This window comes from Embiotoca jacksoni, unplaced genomic scaffold (assembly GCF_022577435.1).
Source record: "Embiotoca jacksoni isolate LCO1_2020_lvr unplaced genomic scaffold, fEmbJac1.0.p SCAF_32, whole genome shotgun sequence".
NCBI lineage: Eukaryota > Metazoa > Chordata > Actinopteri > Embiotocidae > Embiotoca > Embiotoca jacksoni.
In genome coordinates this window covers 5,396,429-5,424,207 of record NW_027185384.1, presented here as the reverse complement: position 1 = coordinate 5,424,207, position 27,779 = coordinate 5,396,429, and the positions used below count along the sequence as shown (strand labels likewise).

The window sequence follows — 27,779 nt, the reverse complement described above, 5'->3', positions numbered from 1 at the left end:
TATTCATATTTTGGACGACATGCTATAGTATGACTTTTTGGTCATATTTAGGACAACATGCTGTAGTATGACTTTTTGGCCATATTTCGGACGACATGCTATAGTACGACTTTTTGGCCATATTTTAGACGACATGCTATGGTATGACTTTTTGGTCATATTTCGGACGACATGCTATAGTATGACTTTTTGGCCATATTTTAGACGACATGCTATAGTATGACTTTTTGGCCCATATTTTAGACGACATGTTATGGTATGACTTTTTTGGTCATATTTCGGACGACATGCTATAGTATGACTTTTTGGCCATATTCAAGACGACATGCTATAGTATGACTTTTTGGCCATATTTTGGACGACATGCTATAGTATGACTTTTTATTCATATTTTGGACGACATGCTATAGTATGACTTTTTGGTCATATTTAGGACAACATGCTGTAGTATGACTTTTTGGCCATATTTCGGACGACATGCTATATTATGACTTTTTGGTCATATTTTAGAAGACATGGTATAATATGACTTTTTGGTCATATTTAGGACAACATGCTATAGTATGACTTTTTGGTCATATTTTAGAAGACATGCTATGGTATGACTTTTTGGTCATATTTTAGACGACATGCAATAGTATGACTCTTTGGCCATATTTGAGATGACATGCTATAGTATGACTTTTTATTCATATTTTGGACGACATGCTATAGTATGACTTTTTGGCCATAGTTTAAGACGACATGCTATAGTATGACTTTTTCGTCATATTTTAGAAGACATGCTATGGTATGACTTTTTGGTCATATTTTAGACGACATGCAATAGTATGACTCTTTGGCCATATTTGAGATGACATGCTATAGTATGATTTTTTATTCATATTTTGGACGACATGCTATAGTATGACTTTTTGGTCATATTTAGGACAACATGCTGTAGTATGACTTTTTGGCCATATTTCGGACGACATGCTATAGTACGACTTTTTGGCCATATTTTAGACGACATGCTATGGTATGACTTTTTGGTCATATTTCGGACGACATGCTATAGTATGACTTTTTGGCCATATTTTAGACGACATGCTATAGTATGACTTTTTGGCCATATTTTAGCCGACATGTTATGGTATGACTTTTTGGTCATATTTCGGACGACATGCTATAGTATGACTTTTTTGGCCATATTCAAGACGACATGCTATAGTATGACTTTATGGCCATATTTTGGACGACATGCTATAGTATGACTTTTTATTCATATTTTGGACGACATGCTATAGTATGACTTTTTGGTCATATTTAGGACAACATGCTGTAGTATGACTTTTTGGCCATATTTTAGAAGACATGCTATGGTATGACTTTTTGGTCATATTTTAGACGACATGCAATAGTATGACTCTTTGGCCATATTTGAGATGACATGCTATAGTATGATTTTTTATTCATATTTTGGACGACATGCTATAGTATGACTTTTTGGCCATATTTCGGACGACATGCTATAGTACGACTTTTTGGCCATATTTTAGACGACATGCTATGGTATGACTTTTTGGTCATATTTCGGACGACATGCTATAGTATGACTTTTTGGCCATATTTTAGACGACATGCTATGGTATGACTTTTTGGTCATATTTCGGACGACATGCTATAGTATGACTTTTTGGTCATATTCATGACGACATGCTATAGTATGACTTTTTGGCCATAGTTTAGACGACATGCTATAGTATGACTTTTTGGTCATATTTCGGACGACATGCTATAGTATGACTTTTTGGCCATATTTTAGACGACATGCTATGGTATGACTTTTTGTCATATTTCGGACGACATGCTATCGTATGACTTTTTGGCCATATTTTGGACGACATGCTATAGTATGACTTTTTGGTCATATTTTAGACGACATGCTGTAGTATGACTTTTTGGCCATATTTCGGACGACATCCTATAGTATTACTTTTTGGTCATATTTCGGACGACATGCTATAGTATGACTTTTTATTCATATTTAGGACAACATGCTATAGTATGACTTTTTGGTCATATTTCGGACGACATGCTATAGTATGACTTTTTGGCCATATTTTGGACGACATGCTATAGTATGACTTTTTTTTCATATTTCGGACGGCATGCTATAGTATGACTTTTTTGTCATATTCAAGACAACATGCTATAGTATGACTTTTTGGCCATATTTTAGACGACATGCTATAGTATGACTTTTTGGCCATATTTCGGACGACATGCTATAGTATGACTTTTTGCTCATATTTCGGACGACATGCTATAGTATGACTTTTTGGCCATATTTTAGACGACATGCTATAGTATGACTTTTTGGTCATTTTTTCGGACGACATACTATAGTATGACTTTTTGGTCATATTTCGGACGACATGCTATAGTATGACTTTTTGGTCATATTTCGGACGACATGCTATAGTATGACTTTTTTTTCACATTTCGGACGACATCCTACAGTATTACTTTTTGGTCATATTTCGGACGACATGCTATAGTATGACTTTTTGGCCATATTTTGGACGACATGCTATGGTATGACTTTTTGGTCATTTTTCGGACGACATACTATAGTATGACTTTTTGTTCATATTTCGGACGACATACTATAGTATGACTTTTTGGTCATATTTCGGACGACATGCTATAGTATGACTTTTTGGTCATATTTCGGACGACATGCTATAGTATGACTTTTTTTCACATTTCGGACGACATCCTATAGTATGACTTTTTGGTCATATTTCGGACGACATGCTATAGTATGACTCTTTGGCCATATTTGAGATGACATGCTATAGTATGACTTTTTGGCCATAGTTTAGACGACATGCTATAGTATGACTTTTTGGTCATATTTAGAAGACATGCTATGGTATGACTTTTTGGTCATATTTTAGACGACATGCAATAGTATGACTCTTTGGCCATATTTGAGATGACATGCTATAGTATGATTTTTTATTCATATTTTGGACGACATGCTATAGTATGACTTTTTGGTCATATTTAGGACAACATGCTGTAGTATGACTTTTTGGCCATATTTCGGACGACATGCTATAGTACGACTTTTTGGCCATATTTTAGACGACATGCTATGGTATGACTTTTTGGTCATATTTCGGACGACATGCTATAGTATGACTTTTTGGCCATATTTTAGACGACATGCTATAGTATGACTTTTTGGCCATATTTTAGACGACATGTTATGGTATGACTTTTTGGTCATATTTCGGACGACATGCTATAGTATGACTTTTTGGCCATATTCAAGACGACATGCTATAGTATGACTTTTTGGCCATATTTTGGACGACATGCTATAGTATGACTTTTTATTCATATTTTGGACGACATGCTATAGTATGACTTTTTGGTCATATTTAGGACAACATGCTGTAGTATGACTTTTTGGCCATATTTCGGACGACATGCTATATTATGACTTTTTGGTCATATTTTAGAAGACATGCTATAATATGACTTTTTGGTCATATTTAGGACAACATGCTATAGTATGACTTTTTGGTCATATTTTAGAAGACATGCTATGGTATGACTTTTTGGTCATATTTTAGACGACATGCAATAGTATGACTCTTTGGCCATATTTGAGATGACATGCTATAGTATGACTTTTTATTCATATTTTGGACGACATGCTATAGTATGACTTTTTGGCCATAGTTTAGACGACATGCTATAGTATGACTTTTTGGTCATATTTTAGAAGACATGCTATGGTATGACTTTTTGGTCATATTTTAGACGACATGCAATAGTATGACTCTTTGGCCATATTTGAGATGACATGCTATAGTATGATTTTTTATTCATATTTTGGACGACATGCTATAGTATGACTTTTTGGTCATATTTAGGACAACATGCTGTAGTATGACTTTTTGGCCATATTTCGGACGACATGCTATAGTACGACTTTTTGGCCATATTTTAGACGACATGCTATGGTATGACTTTTTGGTCATATTTCGGACGACATGCTATAGTATGACTTTTTGGCCATATTTTAGACGACATGCTATAGTATGACTTTTTGGCCATATTTTAGACGACATGTTATGGTATGACTTTTTGGTCATATTCAAGACGACATGCTATAGTATGACTTTATGGCCATATTTTGGACGACATGCTATAGTATGACTTTTTATTCATATTTTGGACGACATGCTATAGTATGACTTTTTGGTCATATTTAGGACAACATGCTGTAGTATGACTTTTTGGCCATATTTTAGAAGACATGCTATGGTATGACTTTTTGGTCATATTTTAGACGACATGCAATAGTATGACTCTTTGGCCATATTTGAGATGACATGCTATAGTATGATTTTTTATTCATATTTTGGACGACATGCTATAGTATGACTTTTTGGCCATATTTCGGACGACATGCTATAGTACGACTTTTTGGCCATATTTTAGACGACATGCTATGGTATGACTTTTTGGTCATATTTCGGACGACATGCTATAGTATGACTTTTTGGCCATATTTTAGACGACATGCTATGGTATGACTTTTTGGTCATATTTCGGACGGACATGCTATAGTATGACTTTTTGGTCATATTCAAGACGACATGCTATAGTATGACTTTTTGGCCATAGTTTAGACGACATGCTATAGTATGACTTTTTGGTCATATTTCGGACGACATGCTATAGTATGACTTTTTGGCCATATTTTAGACGACATGCTATGGTATGACTTTTTGGTCATATTTCGGACGACATGCTATCGTATGACTTTTTGGCCATATTTTGGACGACATGCTATAGTATGACTTTTTGGTCATATTTTAGACGACATGCTGTAGTATGACTTTTTGGCCATATTTCGGACGACATCCTATAGTATGACTTTTTTGGTCATATTTCGGACGACATGCTATAGTATGACTTTTTGGTCATATTTCGGACGACATGCTATCGTATGACTTTTTGGCCATATTTTAGACGACATGCTATGGTATGACTTTTTGGTCATATTTCGGACGACATGCTATAGTATGACTTTTTGGCCATATTTTAGACGACATGCTATGGTATGACTTTTTGGTCATATTTCGGACGACATGCTATAGTATGACTTTTTGGTCATATTCAAGACGACATGCTATAGTATGACTTTTTGGCCATAGTTTAGACGACATGCTATAGTATGACTTTTTGGTCATATTTCGGACGACATGCTATAGTATGACTTTTTGGCCATATTTTAGACGACATGCTATGGTATGACTTTTTGGTCATATTTCGGACGACATGCTATCGTATGACTTTTTGGCCATATTTTGGACGACATGCTATAGTATGACTTTTTGGTCATATTTTAGACGACATCCTATAGTATGACTTTTTGGCCATATTTCGGACGACATGCTATAGTATGACTTTTTGGCCATATTTCGGACGACATGCTATAGTATGACTTTTTGGTCATATTTCGGACGACATGCTATCGTATGACTTTTGGCCATATTTTGGACGACATGCTATAGTATGACTTTTTGGTCATATTTTAGACGACATGCTATAGTATGACTTTTTGGTCATATTTCGGACGACATGCTATAGTATGACTTTTTGGCCATATTTGAGACAACATGCTATAGTATGACTTTTTGGTCATATTTCGGACGACATGCTATAGTATGACTTTTTTTTCATATTTCGGACGGCATGCTATAGTATGACTTTTTTGTCATATTCAAGACGACATGCTATAGTATGACTTTTTGGCCATATTTTAGACGACATGCTATAGTATGACTTTTTGGTAATATTTAGGACGACATGCTACAGTATGACTTTTTCTTCATATTTCGGACGACATGCTATAGTATGACTTTTTGGCCATATTTTAGACGACATGCTATAGTATGACTTTTTTTTCATATTTCGGACGGCATGCTATAGTATGACTTTTTTGTCATATTCAAGACGACATGCTATAGTATGACTTTTTGGCCATATTTTAGACGACATGCTATAGTATGACTTTTTGGCCATATTTCGGACGACATGCTATAGTATGACTTTTTGGCCATATTCAAGACGACATGCTATAGTATGACTTTTTGGCCATATTTTGGACAACATGCTATAGTATGACTTTTTGGTCATATTTCGGACGATTTGCTATAGTATGACTTTTTGGCCATATTTTAGACGACATGCTATAGTATGACTTTTTATTCATATTTAGGACAACATGCTATAGTATGACTTTTTGGTCATATTTCGGACGACATGCTATAGTATGACTTTTTGGCCATATTTTGGACGACATGCTATAGTATGACTTTTTTTTTATATTTCGGACGGCATGCTATAGTATGACTTTTTTTGTCATATTCAAGACAACATGCTATAGTATGACTTTTTGGCCATATTTTAGACGACATGCTATAGTATGACTTTTTGGCCATATTTCGGACGACATGCTATAGTATGACTTTTTTGCTCATAATTTCGGACGACATGCTATAGTATGACTTTTTGGCCATATTTTAGACGACATGCTATAGTATGACTTTTTGGTCATTTTTCGGACGACATACTATAGTATGACTTTTTGGTCATATTTCGGACGACATGCTATATTATGACTTTTTGGTCATATTTCGGACGACATGCTATAGTATGACTTTTTTTTCACATTTCGGACGACATCCTACAGTATTACTTTTTGGTCATATTTCGGACGACATGCTATAGTATGACTTTTTGGCCATATTTTGGACGACATGCTATAGTATGACTTTTTGGTCATTTTTCGGACGACATACTATAGTATGACTTTTTGTTCATATTTCGGACGACATACTATAGTATGACTTTTTGGTCATATTTCGGACGACATGCTATAGTATGACTTTTTGGTCATATTTCGGACGACATGCTATAGTATGACTTTTTTTCACATTTCGGACGACATCCTATAGTATGACTTTTTGGTCATATTTCGGACGACATGCTATAGTATGACTTTTTGGCCATATTTTAGACGACATGCTATGGTATGACTTTTTGGTCATATTTAGGACAACATGCTATAGTATGACTTTTTGGTCATATTTTAGAAGACATGCTATGGTATGACTTTTTGGTCATATTTTAGACGACATGCAATAGTATGACTCTTTGGCCATATTTGAGATGACATGCTATAGTATGACTTTTTATTCATATTTTGGACGACATGCTATAGTATGACTTTTTGGCCATAGTTTAGACGACATGCTATAGTATGACTTTTTGGTCATATTTTAGAAGACATGCTATGGTATGACTTTTTGGTCATATTTTAGACGACATGCAATAGTATGACTCTTTGGCCATATTTGAGATGACATGCTATAGTATGATTTTTTATTCATATTTTGGACGACATGCTATAGTATGACTTTTTGGTCATATTTAGGACAACATGCTGTAGTATGACTTTTTGGCCATATTTCGGACGACATGCTATAGTACGACTTTTTGGCCATATTTTAGACGACATGCTATGGTATGACTTTTTGGTCATATTTCGGACGACATGCTATAGTATGACTTTTTGGCCATATTTTAGACGACATGCTATAGTATGACTTTTTGGCCATATTTTAGACGACATGTTATGGTATGACTTTTTGGTCATATTTCGGACGACATGCTATAGTATGACTTTTTGGCCATATTCAAGACGACATGCTATAGTATGACTTTTTGGCCATATTTTGGACGACATGCTATAGTATGACTTTTTATTCATATTTTGGACGACATGCTATAGTATGACTTTTTGGTCATATTTAGGACAACATGCTGTAGTATGACTTTTTGGCCATATTTCGGACGACATGCTATATTATGACTTTTTGGTCATATTTTAGAAGACATGCTATAATATGACTTTTTGGTCATATTTAGGACAACATGCTATAGTATGACTTTTTGGTCATATTTTAGAAGACATGCTATGGTATGACTTTTTGGTCATATTTTAGACGACATGCAATAGTATGACTCTTTGGCCATATTTGAGATGACATGCTATAGTATGACTTTTTATTCATATTTTGGACGACATGCTATAGTATGACTTTTTGGCCATAGTTTAGACGACATGCAATAGTATGACTCTTTGGCCATATTTGAGATGACATGCTATAGTATGATTTTTTATTCATATTTTGGACGACATGCTATAGTATGACTTTTTGGTCATATTTAGGACAACATGCTGTAGTATGACTTTTTGGCCATATTTCGGACGACATGCTATAGTACGACTTTTTGGCCATATTTTAGACGACATGCTATGGTATGACTTTTTGGTCATATTTCGGACGACATGCTATAGTATGACTTTTTGGCCATATTTTAGACGACATGCTATAGTATGACTTTTTGGCCATATTTTAGACGACATGTTATGGTATGACTTTTTGGTCATATTTCGGACGACATGCTATAGTATGACTTTTTGGCCATATTCAAGACGACATGCTATAGTATGACTTTATGGCCATATTTTGGACGACATGCTATAGTATGACTTTTTATTCATATTTTGGACGACATGCTATAGTATGACTTTTTGGTCATATTTAGGACAACATGCTGTAGTATGACTTTTTGGCCATATTTTAGAAGACATGCTATGGTATGACTTTTTGGTCATATTTTAGACGACATGCAATAGTATGACTCTTTGGCCATATTTGAGATGACATGCTATAGTATGATTTTTTATTCATATTTTGGACGACATGCTATAGTATGACTTTTTGGCCATATTTCGGACGACATGCTATAGTACGACTTTTTGGCCATATTTTAGACGACATGCTATGGTATGACTTTTTGGTCATATTTCGGACGACATGCTATAGTATGACTTTTTGGCCATATTTTAGACGACATGCTATGGTATGACTTTTTGGTCATATTTCGGACGACATGCTATAGTATGACTTTTTGGTCATATTCAAGACGACATGCTATAGTATGACTTTTTGGCCATAGTTTAGACGACATGCTATAGTATGACTTTTTGGTCATATTTCGGACGACATGCTATAGTATGACTTTTTGGCCATATTTTAGACGACATGCTATGGTATGACTTTTTGGTCATATTTCGGACGACATGCTATCGTATGACTTTTTGGCCATATTTTGGACGACATGCTATAGTATGACTTTTTGGTCATATTTTAGACGACATGCTGTAGTATGACTTTTTGGCCATATTTCGGACGACATGCTATATTATGACTTTTTGGTCATATTTTAGAAGACATGCTATAGTATGACTTTTTGGCCATATTTTAGACGACATGCAATTGTATGACTCTTTGGCCATATTTGAGATGACATGCTATAGTATGACTTTTTATTCATATTTTGGACGACATGCTATAGTATGACTTTTTGGTCATATTTAGGACAACATGCTATAGTATGACTTTTTGGTCATATTTTAGAAGACATGCTATGGTATGACTTTTTGGCCATATTTTAGACGACATGCAATAGTATGACTCTTTGGCCATATTTGAGATGACATGCTATAGTATGCCTTTTTATTCATATTTTGGACGACATGCTATAGTATGACTTTTTGGTCATATTTTGGACGACATGCTATAGTATGACTTTTTGGTCATATTTAGGACAACATGCTATAGTACGACTTTTTGGCCATATTTTAGACGACATGCTATGGTATGAGTTTTTGGATCATATTTAGGACAGCATGCTATAGTATGACTTTTTGGATCATATTTAGGACGACAAGCTATAGTATGAGTTTTTGGACATATTTAGGACGACATGCTATAGTATGACTTTTTGGATCATATTTAGGACGGCATGCTATAGTATGACTTTTTGGATCATATTTAGGACGGTATGCTATAGTATGACTTTTTTTTCATATTTCAGACGGCATGCTATAGTATGACTTTTTTTTCATATTTCAGACGGCATGCTATAGTATGACTTTTTTTTCATATTTCAGACGGCATGCTATAGTATGACTTTTTGGTCATTTTTCGGACGTCTTTTTATAGTACGACTTTTTTATTGGACATGTTACTGCATGATTTTTTTATATCATTATTATTTACAATATTTTTGAATGACATGCTATGGTATGACTTTTTTTTTTACAATATTTTTGACGGAATTACTTTTTTTATAATATTTTAGATTACATTCTATAGAATGACTTTTTTTTTACAATATTTTTGGACGACATGCTATAGTATGAATTTTTTTTATAATATTTTTGGACGAGAAGTTACAGCATGACTTTTTCTTTGACACTTTTCGGACTTTTTTTCTGTGTTGGAAGATATGCTATAGTATTACTTTTTGGCATTTTTTGGATGACATGCTATAGTATGAAATGTTTTTCTCATTTTGGATGTTATCCCATAGTATGATATTTTTACGATATTTTAGACCACATGCTACATTCTAACATTTTAATCATATTTTGGACCAAATGCTTCACTGACATTTTTTGTTAATTGTCATTTGTTATTTTTCTTGCTCTTTTTTAAGACCTGCTATACAATGACATCTTCATGTCATGATTGACAACATGCAATGCTTTTTTTTTTGTTTTCATTTTGTACCACGTGCTTTCAATGACAATGTTTGACATTTCGGAAAACATATTCCACTCTGAAATTGTTTTGTTTTATGTGGACAACATGCTGTACTTTTTTCTTTTTTTTTGGTCATTTAAGTGATCTACTATACTCCTTTCCCTAAAGATTGCCGAGTACAATACTTGGTCTGTAAATTGCTATTCTTCCTTTTGCAGAGTCAATTTTATGTTACAAGGAGTATCTTCCTCTGGCTTCAATTCCGTGATATTTGTTAGTATTGCTACAACTGTTTGCTCTTCCACCGCCGTCCTTTTTGGAACTACATTTAGAACCGAACACTTGACTTCAATGAAATCGCACTTACCTTCTCCCACTGGTCGCATATTGTTCTGACCCTCAGAATGGCTGTGCAAACGTTATTGCCAACAGGGTTTCCAGTCTACAGTCCCAGCAAAAACTGAAAATGTGGGCACTTGTTGGGGAGAGTCAGGCTAACAAAGTGGTCAACGAATCCAAAAACTGACATAGCCATTCCTTGTTTGCAGAAGGATGAGGGTTTTAGCCTGTCCATTCTACATTATTTTAGATGCCTGCTTTACTAACATGAATATGAAAACCTTTATTGATCCTAATCTGTACATGGGCCCTATCAAAAAAGTTTGCATTAATTCTACTGGCTTCATTTTCACTTAAACCCCCTTGAATCATGTCACATTTGAGCAGCAACACTACAGTAAAGTCAGTTTAATCCTAAAAAAAAAATCCCATAAACAATATTCTTGAGTGTCACACTTGACAAAGCCCTTCCTCTGTGGCAGAAAACCAAACAGATTATTTTAGAAGGGAGTCTTCTACGATTAGTAACGAGCTGTCCGTCATATGTTTCTACTTCATCAATTCAACATATACATTCCAGGCAATTTCCAGGCTTGAAACATTATCTCACATAGATGTACAGCTAAGGAAGACAGATTGAGTGTAAATCACACTTCATGACAAGCTGGCAGTACCGATAATGGCCCGTCTACATGTACAGAGGGGCACTGTGTAAAAAATGTGTTGCCGGGAGGTTAGGAAACTTCTATCAGGAGGGTTCCCCCAGGGGCAGTGAGAAGCTGAACCACTGAGTGCTCACCCCATGGAGCCTATTGTTAGTCTAATGAACAGACAGAATTTGATTAAAACATTTCAAACATCATTTGGCCCACAATGCGGTGCCGAGAGGCTCCCCTGCCGAGCACACTTAACACCCCGATGATCTGAGGCGAGAGGCATCTTTCGCTCGCTCAAAGGTGAGCCCACAAATCACTGTAATGCATTCAGCAGGGGTCTCTCTCGCCGTCTCTGTTTCCAGCTCCCCTTCTCTTTGCCGCTCATCGTTAAAAATTCATTAGACACTGTTTGTATCGCCTCTTCAAGGATGTCACCCTTGATGGCCAGCTGTGTTGGAAAAGGCATCTTCCGCAGGCCAGAGGGAATTGATGGTGCTCCTAGCGTGGGCCGGGGTACTCTCCGTGGCTTTGATGGATGCATCGGATCACAGTGTTACAGATATGAGACACGTAAGAGGTCTAACGTATGACCAAAGACTGTGAACCCTGATAGCACTCTCACTCCCAAAGTGCACTTGTAGAATGTTTGAATAGCTGTTGTTTAAATTACTTACTTGCTCCTGTTGTGGCATGCTCGGTGGTGTGCATTGTTAAACATGAGCACATGGCAAACAATGGGAAGATCTACAAAGATAATGGTTAATGTGGAATGTTTTTTAATTTGTGCAGTCAGAAGGAAAGCATATCAGGGCATTGCGGGGATAAGTGCATCAGCAAGTGGAATAGATGAGTAGAGATTGACTCAGTATTCAAACCATACAGAAGTTTGACACAAATATCAAGGTCCAGTTTCTAGCTTTTTCCTAAGCTTTGAACCACATCTTACCTGCTCTCTGATTGGCTTGTGTTTTGAATAAGAGAACTTCAAGTGATTTTAATGATAATTAACCATATTTTAATACTGTTAACTTAAGTTCATATAATGGGCTCATTGATCACAATCTATAGGCCAGGTGAGATTTCATAATTTGCCATTTTCAGTGCATCAGTCTTCGAAAGCAAACTATTCCTACAGTTATAGTTGGGAATCAAAAACCCTCAAAACCAGTTCCAATACCTTGATTTAGATGCCAGTTTCTAAATGATATTTTATTCTATTCCCAGGCTTTGTCATTTGCATGGGGGAACACTTTCAGTCATTAGTTGATTTTGTGATGGTTGCATTCAGGACAATTTCTGTCCGTCCGTTCTGAAATGAAAGTGTTATTTTAATGTTCAGATTTTTTTTATTTTGAAAAGTTGAATTCACTTGCTTAATCATTTCCTTCCCTCCCCTTGCCACTTTTTTTTTAAATTTTTTTTTATTGCCACACCCAAGCAGATAATCTATTCAAGGCTCAGCATTTAGCAGGCCTAATCCTCTCTGCTGATGCATTTAGGAGCACATACTGTAGGGTAATTGTATAAAAGAGTAAAAGTGGGGTTTCAGGCACTCTGATAATCACCTACTCTTTGCCAAGAGCACACCAAAGGTAGTGTGGAAAATGGATAGGGGGAAAAAAAAAATAGATGCACGGAAGCCAAAAAACCTTGACACAGGAGAATCAGCTGTCTATTGGACCGGTGAGCTGGGTCAGGCTGATAGGAGCTTGGCCAGCACGGTCGCTGCACTCAGGCTCAGTCCTGTCCTGCAGCTTTGGAACAGGTCCCCGGCCATAATGGAATCTGACAGGATGTAAATGAGTTTTTAAAAGAGCTGGTGAAAGCTGGTCATTTTTCTCATTTAGTGGTCCAGTGTGTTGGCTTGGTCCCCAGCTGTCACCGTGCATCCCTGCTTTTCTGTGGATACGGAGGGGCACTCAGCGTACAGTAGTAAGCCTGGATTACAAATGCCATATAGGGTAGAGGATGCATTTCAGTCTTTATGTCTTTTTCTCCATTATTTATTTTCTTACTTTTTTTTTTCTGCACTGAGTAGAAAGCTGCAAAGAGCAGTGGTGTCAAACTCCTGTGTAGTGTACCTCTAGCCATATGAAATGAAATATTCCTTCAACACCACACAAATATTTTCTTATAAATATATTATACAAAGTCTGTTAACTGTTAATTGTATTTACTTTTTTTTTTTCAATGTGTACCTGCAATTTCATTCCTTTCAAAACTATGTTTAACAGTTCAGTTTATCGTTTGCTAACTACTTGTGTATCTCTTACTTTTAGCTCGTTTATTTTGAACTGGCTCACTAACTTTTAACTGCTACTTATTTAAACTATTTTGATTAGTTTTAGGTAATTCGATAAACTGTTCATTTAACATCTATACTTCAACTGTTTGAGGAGTCGTTTTTCTTTTTTTCATATTTCAACATGAAAAATTGCATACCCGTTCAGTTTACCTTTGGCTACCTTTCCGACGTTTCGTTCATACCTTCAGCTAACTCTTTGGTCATTTATTTTTCTCCTGAACACAAACATGTGGATATGTTTTTGTTTGTTTTTTTCCTTAAATAAAAGTGCAATCTAAAATGACAATTTCCACTTAGTTTGTTTTGTTAAGTGCTCAGGCTCTTCATGTTATCCTCCCTTGGGCAACTGCAGACAAAACCACTTCCTTCATCATTTGCAGTATGAGGTATGGGAGGCAATGGCATACAGGACTTTGTTGTGAGGCTTTAAAGATTTCCTCAGGTCCTATTTAGACAAAAAAAAAAAATACACATTAGCTCTTAAGATGATTCAAGGTGTCTGCATTTTAATGAGGGTCTATATTAGCGGATAACCTCTATATATCACGCTATTAGGATTATGTTTGTGCCATTCAATGTGTAACTATAAAACTATAAAGCAAATACACAATTCCCGCATGGTCTTAACAGTCGTCCATGGTGCACTCACCTCACCCAGATGCTCTCAGGGCTGCTCAGCAGCACCATTGCAGTATTAATGAGCAGCGATAATGACTAAAGGCAGTGAGTTAGTGCTAAATGGACCTCGAACACCCAGCTGACAATGGACCATCTACCACAGAGAGGTTGATCAGGGGGAGTAAAGGCAGAGCTCAGGCCCGGAGCTTCGGCGCTTAACCTCAGGCTTCACATGTCAAACTCTGCACAGCGGCAAAGGGGTCAACGCAGTAAAAGGTGACGACAGCACTGCTGCTGGATACATACACTAATTAAAGTTCCGATGCTAAATGCGTCAGGCTTGGTTTCATGTGTTCTGCTTCGTAAACTACTGTCTTTATGTTGATTCAATGTTTAATGCAAGGCTTTAAGATTCGGCCTTGCACTGATTCCACAAGATGCTGGAAAAATTACTTAAAGATTTGGGTCCATGTTGCAATGATTGCATCACAACATTTCTGCAAATTGGTCAGTTGCACATTTATACTTTTAATTTTCTGTTTCACCTCCATTTTCACCAGCTAGCCATAACTAATGCCTGTTTTCTGTTCAGTGCAAAGCAGATAGCACATGGCAGGTTTATTCGAGCTTTTTCACAGACAACAGCAGTTTCCTGTGGCAGGAAATGTGGCTGATTAGATTAAACCAAAAGAATGACGTTGCTAGTTGTAAAAACCAAAACAAATCAATGACCTCAAAGAGGCTAAAAGACTTTGTAGAGATTAGGGAAACTGGAGTTGGACGACAATTCTCTCTGGGATTGACACTCAAGACATCCCTTTCCCATCACTCATAGTTATTTGTTGCATTGTTAATAAAAAAAATACTGATAATAGCAGCTTCAAAGCATAAAATTGTACTGTTAATTAGTCAAAGCATAAAATTGTACTGTTAATTAGTATTCATTCATAATTAGCAGAGTCATAAAAAACGATCAACCCTTTATAAATTGACCAATAAAGAAAACAAATTAATAGATACATCCTGTCTTAAAACGACATGACTCTGGTTTAATCGGGGTTTTTTTTCTCAGCAAATGTGTCACCCACTGAGGTAATGTTTTTTCTCTCGTTGCCCTAACCTTGACAGATTATTGGCCACTGAGAAAACCAAAATCATTTCAAAGGTTGAAAATATTGGCAAGGGAAAGCATCCTTGTGAGGTAAGCAGCTGTGTTGGCCATATTGCGTATCGATCCACCTTGTGTTGTGATAGCTGCGCTTAATTAGATTTATATTGTAAACAAAGACTCACAGTATGAAATTTAAATTAGCAGGTAAATGTTATCCATCAAAGCAAATAATAATGTGTTGTGCGGTGCTGTGCAGTATTGGTATTTCAGAGATTTATATGGGCTGTAAATGGAGGGAGAATCTTTCACCCTCAGGGTTTACTGCAGGCTGTAGAGCGGCATGCAGCCTGTGTGCTCTTTCCCTTGTCTCTGCAGGCGTCGCTCACCGAGAGACACGATGACTGACACATAAACAGAAACACGCAGGAATTCAAGCACAGGCGTTATCTAAAAAAAAAAAAGAGCAAAATAGAGATGAATGAAGCTTTGAAGCTAAAAAAAAAAAAAAAAAAAAAAAAAAAAAAAAAGTGGGCACCAATATCCTCATATATATTTGCCCCAATCTGACAAAAACAATTGTGTCGTCATACTCAACAGGGCTCCTTTGTGACTGCACCTGTTTATAGCTGTTGCTGCAGGAAACGCCATTGTCCTGTCCTAATCAAATTAAAACATGTAGAGGCATGACTCCAAATGCTGTCAGAATAACCTCAAGGATATGGAGCAGATTATTGGAATTCAATCCAATGTAATTAAACACTCCTCCCCCATCCGGCAGGCAGTCGAGACATTAAAAAAAACCCTGAGGTTTAATTTCCTCTGTACACTCAGATATTCCTCTGTACACTGAGTCATGGAGGGAGGTGCACATGGATGATCCAGCCAGATCACCGTCTTAGCTCTCAGAGTAAAAGTTAAGCACGGGGAAGCAGAATGTTTCAAACTATGGATTTAACAAGAGAAGCTGGGGTTAAGACCTTTGCTTCTCCGTGTTTAACTTGGCATCAAAAGACTTTGTTTCCTGCATGAAGTCTGAACGGATTCTGATGGATTTCTGCTTCTTGTTTGAGGAGGTGCACACATATTCCCATTGGTGTAATGTGGGATGCAACAGATGCATTGAACAAATATTGCATATACCTGGAAGTACCTATAGTCCCGCTTTTTCCCCCCGGTGTGTTTACGCACATCTGAAGAACCACTGATGTGTGTATCCCCTCCATAATAGAGATATTGTGCACAGCATAGCCTGGCTCTCAGTGTTCGTGATCTTTGCCGGGTCAGAGAGGGAGCAGGCAACTTTAAGATATCTTGACAACAGTGTTGCAGACTGTGTACCTTTGGAACACATTGTACTCTGAAGTTATTTTTACCATTTTGGCTGCTGGAAATGTCTCCTGCATTAGGGTTATAGTTAAACCCCATTCAGATTGTGGGATGGACTCATGATTAATTCTATAAAACTGCATCATTTTACATTTTGACTTTGGTCTGTTTTATCTTTCAAATATACATTCAAACACTACAGCAAGTGTAATATTAAACAAATCCTTAATTTGATGATCTTTTTTTGGATTCTTTTCCAATTTCATTACAAGGTTATATAAGCTCGATCACATCAAACTACTGTGCCATGAGTAAAAAAAAACATAAAAGTCCATTCTTACTGTATAGTATGTTCACAAGAGGTTTCAGTTGCATGTTGGGAGTATGATTAGCTTCCAGTTGTGATGCTATGCACATGCATGTTAGTGCTACAACAGCATCTATTCTATTTGTTTGAATCTATATAACATTACATTTTCAGAGGATTTACTATATGTATGGTTGGAATCTTAAGCAATATTATTTCTCGTCATATTGTCCTGTGACAACAAGTTCTGAGACTGTTCCTATTGTGCAGGAGCCGAGCACAGCATAGTGATACGCATGGAGCAGGGAGAAGTCATAACTTCAAAGTAAGTATTCAAAGGTGCGTCACTTGGTTAACATCAGTACCTGTGTTAACATGCATTTACAATTTTCAACAAGGATCGGGAAGTTGAACAGAGAGCGCACATCAACTTGTAACACTTTCGCATGAAGGTTGATCCCTTTCCCCCTAAACCGTGCACGTCATAGTGTTGCACTCCATATGTGCACAGCAAGAACAGTTTCGAAACTTTTGGATTGCACCTTGTATCTCCACATTTAATGATTCCAAAATGTTCAGATACACCAAAAGAACATTCAATTTAGCTTTATGGGTCCAATTAGCTTAAACTAAAGCATTCAATCACCCACTGGAATCTGTAAAAAGTATTGCATACATGGTTTTCACAGGAAAGTGACATCTTAGTGAGATAGTTCTTGACTGTAGCACATATAGAAACACCTTGGAGTGCTGTGTCTGAGAAAAGTCCAGCAGTTTTACCACAGTGAACTAAAAATAAAATACACAAATAGTGGAGTTATGTCAGATTACAGCTAAAATTGCCGTTTCTGGGCGACACTGAAAACAAAGCCATAATGAGCCCTGCTTAATTCTGGAGCTGAGTAACAGTCATTATTACTGCAAGTGTCACCCTATGAAGTCATCTCAACAGCCCTTGAATAGTGTATGGGGAAACCACATGATAGCATTCATCATTGTACAAAAGGGTTTTGTGGAATGTATAATTACATACTTATATGGATTAATGCCTCCAACTGCTGACATTTTCTGTCATTATTATGACCCGTTATTGTGTGAAATGGCTCTCAGCTTGTATCAGTCATGATATTTCAAACACTTAATACAAGTGAGGGAATTTTGTTATTTAAAAAAATGATAAAAGATATGCATATTTTGTTTTAAACCTTTGTCTTCAGGGGATGGGGGAGTGTGTGTTGGCGGGGGTGGGGGTGCTGGTCTTTAAATTGAGCCCATTGAGTAGTATTTTAATCTGTTGTTTTTATTTTTTTCTGCACTACAGATGTCCTTTTTGACCTGACCTGCAAGCGATATGTCACCTGTGAAGGAATTGTTCTTCATGTTTTTATTTTTATTTTTTAAACATTTATTTCCACCAGAAATATTTTTCCTGCATATAGACTCTTTCTGCCCAGATATCCGTGTACTGGGATCAGCTTACATGTGATTCGTGATGTGGTTTTTGGTGTAGCTCAGTTCAAACTGGGTACGGAAGAGATTTGCTCAAAATTTTGGTTGAGATGTCCATTAATTGTCATTAACATTTGTATTTAAAAACCCAGAATATTGCTTTGGAAAATAATTATTTACTGATAACGATTTGTTGTACATTTGTTAACATTAAAATCTGAATGATTTTTCTTTTCTTTTCTTCAGAACCTATGTTGCTGACACAAATAATACTGATTCAATTATAAAAATGTAAAGCTGCCGTGGATTTAGGGGGGTATATTGGCAGAAATAGAATATGATATTCAGAATTAAGTTTTCATTGTTGTATAATCACCTGACAACAAGAGTCATTGTTTCTTTTGTGCTCTTCAGATCTACAGAGAGAGTGGGTCCTCTTTCACGGAGCGCACCATGTTGCACCGCCATGTTTCTACAGAAGCCCAGAAGGGACAAACCAAATACGGAATCTCGAGAGGGTCTTTCACATTTTTTTACAGCCGCCATAGATTATCTGACATGCTTGGAAGGGGAGGGCGAAGCGAAGGGTATTCAGTTGTTTGCAATCTGCAACCTCACCACTAGATGCCACAAAATCCTACACGCTGCTTTGGTGTGTTCTGTTTGTTTGTACTTGAACAGTTTGTAGAAAAACAAAAAAACAAAAAAAAGGAAAGTACAGCCCAAAAGTGTTTTTTTTTTTTTTTAACAAGTCCATTTGATAATTTTTTTTATTTTATTTTTTTATCTTTGAAAAAAAATATTTTTCATACGCATTTTTTCCCCCACCTTAAATGTTACTAATGGGGACACATGTAAGATGTTTGTTTTTTAAAGTGCACTCTTGTTTTAATTGACAGCTCAGCTGTTTGGTAAATGCTTATACTGGGAAAAAAAAAATGACAAAATGAACTAAAAAATTAAATCAGAGCATTAATATGTGATGTGTCACTTATTTTCAGCAACCCCCAGCTTCACTGTTATGCACCTGACATCTACCCAGCACAAAAACCTGTTGGTCACTGGTGCAGCAAAAAAACAACCTTGACTAAGGTCTCTGACCTTATGATTAAGGTGGCTTTTTCTTTAGACTTCAGTCCACAATGGAATTGGTTGTAAACCCTCATGATTACCAGGGAAACAAATGGAAACTGTCATTTTCAGTCACTTGTTTTGGTGCCAGAAACCATACATTCATTCAAAGTAAGACCAGAATAAGATCAGTTGAATTTCTTGTTGATGACCTTGAACACCAAGACCATCTAAATTTGCAGGGCACGTTTATTTTCATGTTTTTAATTTATTCTTAAAATATTTCATGATAAAAAAATGTATGTAAATGACTCTCTAATACTTCTGCAGTGCTTTCTCTTTCTCTCTCTCTCTCCTCGCTGTATTCGTCGCCATCGGAGAGAGGCTGGATTTGTGCGAAGAAACACAAGCACAAAAATAAATTAAGAGATCAAAACCCATAGAGAGGAAATGAGTCAGTATTCCACACCGTGTACAATACAATATCATAGCAAATTAGCAGATTTCAATGGCTTCCACTGACTACCATAGATTTACAATGTTCAGTTGGCTGCAGATCAGTTCTCAATAAATTGTGTCACTTTCCTTTTTTTTTTTTTCATTAATGGTTCGGATAGACAGTGACTTGTAGATGACCATGAAAAGAAAGCGGCTACTGAGGTGTGAACAGAAAACCTGGGACTACGAGCCAGCAGTAATGAGAACAACAGCATTTGTTCACATCCTACTAAACTGCCATTGTGACCACATTTTAAGTCCAATAAGCTTCTCTACAAAGGTACAACATATAAAACTGTTAAATATATAACTTTTTAGGGCCTTTCAAAATACATTTAATGACATTTCTTTACTCCTTTTCAGACTCAACAGCATGTATACTCTCTGTAGATAGTTATCATTTCTTTGATAGGATTAGCACTCCTTATCAACGACCAACCCGACATTTCTTCCTGCAAGCTGTCCCAACCGTAGCTACTGAAAAATGCAAATCAGATTTTTTTTTTTTCTTTTTTTTTTTGATACACAGTTATACGTATGTAGTACCTATATCTCCAGTTCCAAAATACAGTGGTGGGCTTAGTCTGAGAAAAAAAATGTCTGGAAAGTTTTAAAAGTACTCCTTTGATTGTGTACGGTACGTTACGCCACCGCTCCCAAAGGTTCGGTTAGCATTGGTCCACTTGTGCACCGTGTCTCTGTGGGGGCAGTCGTTGGTCAGTAGCGACACACAAAGCCTGTTCACAAAGTCTCAGTGTGCCTTTGCCAGGTGGTCCTCTCTGTCATAATGATCATATGTGTTGGTTTGCTCTTTGGTCTATAAAAATATGGGAGGTTTACTCCAGCAGAAGGCCTATTCACAGCAGAGAGCGCTCAGTTTGTTTTTTTTACTGCCTCGCAAGGTGGTCCGAGAAGCAACAGGGTTTGCTCTGGAACTCCTGTACTCGAGTCGAGGGGAGAGATGTCGGAAATCCCTTGTTTGAAGCAGTTAGCAGCTCCAAACGGTGGACTTCCAATGAGGCAAAAAACCATTCATGGGGTTTTGAGGTGTCTGATCCTCCGTGGCACGAGCAGGCAGATATAGAGGAGAGGAGGTGGACGCAACATGTTGACCCAACGACAGATAGCAGGAGGGAGTAGCCAGAAACCCAGGGGGGGAAGGGGGGGCAGTCACAGGAAATAGGAAGTGTTTTATAGCTAGTTTGTCCAGTGTCCAGGAGAGAGCTTACTCCCTCAAACAGTCACTCCCTGGTTTTCCCATCTCTGGTTGTGTTACGAGACCTGTGAATCAACAAGAACAGAGCAAACACAACTGTTATAGCACACAGTCGTTGTCACTGTCAGCTCCTGAGAGAATTATCTGGAGGTGTATTCTGGAAAAAAGACATTGTGATTCAACTGATTTCCATATTCTTCATACTGCCTGGATATGAAGCAATTTGCGTTTTGAAGTACACTGTTTAAATGAAAATATTCCAGCAGTTCTTTTTTTTCATTTAACAGAATTGTTTAATGCAGCATTTATTTTTTATTTTTTTGCTGTGTAAATTATTTTTTTTCTTCTTTTAAAGTCTGAAATATGTTTATTTGCTTTCTTGCTGAGACTTATTTGAGAGGATTGATACCACTTTTTTATGTGTCCCCTAAATATGAAGCTGGAGTAAGGAAATGGTGGACTTAATGTAAAAATAATCTAAATAGAAGAAAGCAGTTTACCTGGCTCTGTCCAAAGGCCATAAATTAGTAGCATCTTAAAAGGTCACTAATCTATACATTATTACTCTTTTTATAATACAAAATACTCAAATGTAAAAATTACATTTTACCATTTGGGAGTGCAACGAGATATAATACAAACTGATATCGCACCTGTAATACACATGCCTGTCAACTACAGAGTAGCATGGCAGTATCACATTCTTGCCTCGTGGTGGCCTGAAAAACCCCATGGTTTAGAGTTTGGGGAGAAAAAAAAACACAATTTGGGTTTAGGAAAAAAAAAAAAAGACGTGAGTGTGTGGAGACAACACAAACCGTAACAAAAACACAGTGCCCTCTAGTGGACTCGCTGGAGTATTACACGCTTTTCCATGATATTCATGTGTTCATGAACTTCAGAGATGTTGCTAGGCAGATTTTGCTACTTTCGTAGACCTCCTGAGTTTCCAGTCAGTATGCTAAATAAAGTTAACTGGCAGCTAAACAATGGTTGAATTTGACCTCAAACTCAGCAAGAAAGCAAATATGAATCTAAAAAATGTGGAACCATTCTTTAACGGAAAGAAAATAACCTTTTCATTGAATACACTGTGTGTTGCTAAAAGCGTTATGTTATTGCAATCACTCTAATTGCATTGTAAGAGTGTTTTGCGAGTCAAATATTTACAATTATTCAGCAGGTGTCACCCAATGACAAAGGTAGTCTCACAGGGCAGAGGCTAAGAAACAATTCATCTGCCACAGAAAGACAAACCTGGAAGCATCCTTGCCATCTGGCCCCCACCAGTCACACATCCAACTTGATAAAGGTGTTGATACCTTCCAAGACACTTGCTTTGCCACCAAAGCTTAATTTAATTTATTATTATGAACTCTTGATGATATCACAGGGTGCAGGTGTTGAGTGGAGTACGAGCATGCATCACAGATGACATTGTTTTATGCTGTGGGAATAATAAACGTCTCAAGGAGCTCAGGGTTTAATAGAGATAATGTGATGTTTTTTGCTGGAGCTGGGCATGAAATGATCCAGAGGTATAACGGCTTAAAGCAAGGCCGTGACTGTGCTAACTGCCCAAACAGGTGTTAAATCCCAGTGTTAGCACAGTTTCCCTCTCTCAATGCCTCCTAGTGGAGCACGCTGAGATTACAATGTAACTGTATGATCAAGCAGCCACTGATAAAATGGACGGAGTGCAGAATCACTGCACAGAAACATTGTTGTGGAAGGAGAGAAATACAATGCAAATGAATATAAGTAGGCAGAGATGTGGTCCTTTGTTTATGTGAGCTGCCACATAGTCTGTGTCTACCATGGTAATTTTCTTATATTCTCTTTTTTTTCCTCACACCCACTGTGGCAAATGGTTGCCCATAAATCTCACACACAAATCTCATCTCAGGGAAATGCAAGCCTTCTATTAAAAAGAGGAAAGAATGTCAGATGAATATGAGATGAATTTGCCCCATGAATAAAATTTACCGGCCCAGGTGATTATTACCTGGGGTTTATCAGGAAACGACCGTATTACTCTATTTTATATCTTATAACAGCGAGCGAATATTTTACAGTCTTGCGCCGGAGGAGAATGCAGAGAGGAGGGAAATGCGATGCGGGTGAACATATGGATAAACTTTGAGTGCAGTGGTTTGGCTATTCAAACAAGACCTTCAACTGGAAAATAGCTAAACATTCAAGTACGACTGATAACTGCTCTGGGTCTTGTAATAACAGAAGGGAACATCATGGATGTAATCCATCTGTGTTAATGTGCAATTTACGCAGGCTTCTCTTGTTATGGAGCAAGCAGGCAATTCACTCAATACATATCGATACGTACCCAGCGGCGTTCGATCGAGGACGAGGACAATATTTGGTTTCCTAGAGACGTTGCATAGCGCTTCCTGTCTCGAAGCCAGGCTGAAATGCTTTGACGTATAGATTAGAACGTGCACGCATTTGTGATGGCGTTCACATGCACTCAGTATGTGCATTCTAGTGAAGGTCCGTGCGAACACGTCTGTTCAAGCTACAGATAACTATATCCACAATAAATGCGGAGTGCCTCTCCAGCTGGGAGTTGGAGAAGTGAAAGCGAATGCACCCGAACATATGGCTCTGGCCTGACATTTCCTCTCCGTATGAACTTTCGCTGACTCCCTTCAAAATGTCACAGCGCTGTGACCCGTGGTGAACGTGTGAATGGGCATGCATGAAAGAAAATGGATCTACTTTGCCAAACCAAACTCTTCATCGAGACACTGATAGATGTGGGTAATGCAGAATCTCAGGAGTATACCGTTGATTAATTGATGTATGATTAAATTATTTTGTACAGTCGCTGGAAGCTTTGCTGAGGAATGCGAGGTGGTGCTGAAGCATCAGCTAATTGAACCAAGCCTTTTTCTATCTGTCATTCTAAAGTGCCTCTGCTTTTTGCATCCCCTCACTCTACTTTTTTCTAATACTTGTTCTTGCCCTCGCTGTTTGATGTTAAGTATTGTGCAGTCGAGCACGCTCTCTGTACTGCGCAAGTCGCACAATAGCATTCCAGATGAATATTCATAAGTGAACTGGTAGGTTAGGAATGATCCACAGGTTAATAAGAGACGGGAAATTGCTCATTACATGCTGTGAAGTTGGATAATGCCTGGAGCAGATGCAAACATCAAAATACATGAACATGTATGCACGGGCCTCCAGACACTGGGCCCCATTCCACATTAGGAGAGTTCAAAGCTATCTGGGGTGTTATGTCATTATCGACCCTTTCATACTGCATTTCTTCAGAACATCAAAGCAAACACATTTTACTCTCTGCATTATGCAATATGATCAGAACTTAATGCTCCAGAGGAAACATTAGAACACATTTATCGTTGGCGTCAGGCAGTAACAACAAAATGTCATTGATTTGTTTAAATTACAAACAACTTGCCTGACGTGTTGTCAACATGGTCCTCAATACACTGTAATGTATAGATTATATCTGGTCATTCAGTGAAATCTTCTGTATTGCATGTCACTGTATGAGATCAGAAGATTGCGGGTGATATGCTGCAACTTTGTTTTCCTTTAAACTCTATATTAAGAGATCAACTGCTTAAATCCGATTGTAGATGTCCTTTTCTGTGAGTAAATAGACAATCATCTTCTATTTGATGCACCGTGCCGAGGTCTGAGTTCACCCCATGCATTCCACCCTGTGTCTATTTATAGTTTCAAATCTACTGAAGACTTTGCTGTCTGGACTGAAAAGCAGTGGGATCAGATTTTCCCTCAAAAGCGAATTATAACATGGGCCATAAATGCTGACAGTACTGACCGACAGAAGAGCCTGTTTTTTTTTTCCGAAAACTATGAGAGCGGGCATTTTTATGACTTTGGCCTCATCCCTTTTATTGCGCTGTACGTTAGATTTACTACACGGCCACTCTCTATTTCCCGATCACATGTATTAATATCAGAGTCTGCCTGGCGCCTTGTTTTATTTGAGTGCGCAGACGCCATCTGACACAATACTTTAAAGACAATATACAAGGCGTGCCAATAAAGCAGGCTGGAAATAAACCGATGGCTTTTACTGGTTTTGCCGCGCACATGGATTTTCTTTGGTTAAACACACACAAGGGAAATGGTGAGCTTAAGGAAAAATGAGGGAGCCAAATAAAGATATCAAACAAGCAGACGGTTGTTTCAATTGTGGATTTATGTGCGCGCATTCATGTGAGTCTATGCTTCCTGTTGTTTGCATGTTCTACTAAAGCTGGAGCAGGATGTGTTTGTGTTCCCTCCCTTGGTGCAGCGTTCTCGAGTACTTTTTCTGTCTATTTGTGGGAACTTCGGTACTCCTTTACCTATTGAAATTCACCGGGAAGGACTTGTTTAATGCTCGATAGTCCACTCCACAAAATTCTTCTCTGATCTTCACACCCCCAGAATCTTTTTCGAGGAGCAGTAGTTGTCGGGTTTGGAGGAGACGCAGGCAAGGGGAGCACATTGGAGCTTTTGGATAAGCTGTGACAGCTGGGATTACATCTTGTGAATATCCGCTCACTGCCCAACAAAATACACAAACTGCTGCTCCTCAAGAAGGCGCGCAGGGACTCGTCAGTGTCTGCTGCCCTACGTCTCGCTGAAACCTGGCTTGGTGAGACCGTCCCTGACAGTGTCCTACATCTGCCAGGCTTCCGACTCCACAGAGCGGACCGTACGTTAAAGCGGACAACAAGGGGGGGGGGGGGGGATTGAATTGGGTGTACAGATATTACAGGCCTTTGTTGGGGAGACCTTACAACACCTTGCTGACCAGATAACCAGACTCCCTCCTGATCCTTCTTGGTGATTTTAACCGAGCAAATCTCAGCCACAAACTGCCAAAATGCAGACAGCATATCAAGTTCCACCAGGGAAAAAGAAAAACACTGGACCACTGCTATACCATACTAAAAGATGCACATTGCTCTGTTCTTTGTGCAGCTTTGGGACTGTCTGATCACTGCCTGACTCATCTTCCCCCACCTTACAGGCATAAATAAAAATGGGCAGAACCTGTGGTTTAAACTCTGAGAAGAGGGACCAAGGAGTCAAAGATAGAATCACAGGCTGACTTTGACTGTACTGTAGTTTTGAGGCTGCATCTAATGACTTGAATGAACTCGCCAACACTGTGTGCATCGGTATCTGTGAGGATGTGAGCATGCCCACCAAAACTTTCTGCACCTTCAGTAACTATTCACCCTGAAAAACAGGTTTTCAGCAAACAGCAATACATTGGCACAGAGAGGCTTGCAGGACATTACAGGCATACTGTTCAGAACCTTAAACTGGATGACAACCTGAATGCATTTTACTGCAGTCTACATACGTCTACAGTCACACTCCTCCCCACAAACCTCACAACAAATTTCACCACCAAATCATCCACCTCTCCTCCCCACTGTCTGCACACCGACTCCCCACCTACACTGAGGATCTGTGAGGAGGATGGCTGTCGGCGCTTTCAAAGACACTACATCAGGAATGCTCCAGGCCCAGATGGTGTTTCACCCTCCTGTCTGAGAGCCCATGCTGATCAGGTGGCCACCGTCTTCACTCAGATCTCCCACAGATCCCTGGAGCTATTTGAAGCCCCCCCTCCTTGCTTCAAATGCCCCACCATGACCCCGGTCCCAAAGAAACGCTCCATCACAGGACTGAATGACTACAGGCCTGTCACCCTGACGTCTGTGTTCATGAAGTCCCTTGAGAGTTGGGTGCTGACCCACCTGAAGGACATCACAGGTTTTTTTGCTGGAACTCTGCAGTTTGCCCACCGGGTCAACGGGTCAGTGGATGATGCAGTCAGCATAGGACTGCCTTACATCATGCAACACCTTGACTTCCGAGTTTTAATATGCAAAGATTCTGTTTGTAGACTTCTGCTCGGCGTTCTGCATCATCACCCCTCTATCCAAACACATCAGTGTGCGTGCCTCCACCTGTCAGTGGACCAGAAATTTTCTGACAGACAGGAAACAGCAGGTGATGCTGGAGAAATCCACATCCAGCATCCGCACCACCAGCCCCCGGGGATGCACACTTCCCCTAGGGCTCTTCTCCCTCTACACCAGCGACTGTACCTCAGGAGACCCATCTGTAAAACTCCTGAAATTTGCCGACAACTCAACATTCATTGGGCCCATGAGCGCC

The 27,779-nt window shown here is 38.2% G+C and overlaps 1 protein-coding gene across 5 annotated transcripts in view; it reads right to left on the bottom strand.

Annotated features, from left to right (window-relative positions):
* Positions 1-20,101: 20,101 nt before the first annotated feature.
* Positions 20,102-27,779, bottom strand: part of tafa5a (TAFA chemokine like family member 5a) — a 137,719-nt gene continuing 130,041 nt past the window's right edge. For all 5 annotated transcript variants that reach the window (XM_069164816.1, XM_069164815.1, XM_069164818.1 and 2 more), the window contains one exon: positions 20,102-21,649. In XM_069164816.1, coding sequence (XP_069020917.1) covers positions 21,641-21,649 — 9 coding nt within the window. In that variant the 3' untranslated portion in view covers positions 20,102-21,640. The remainder of the gene's footprint in view (positions 21,650-27,779) is intronic.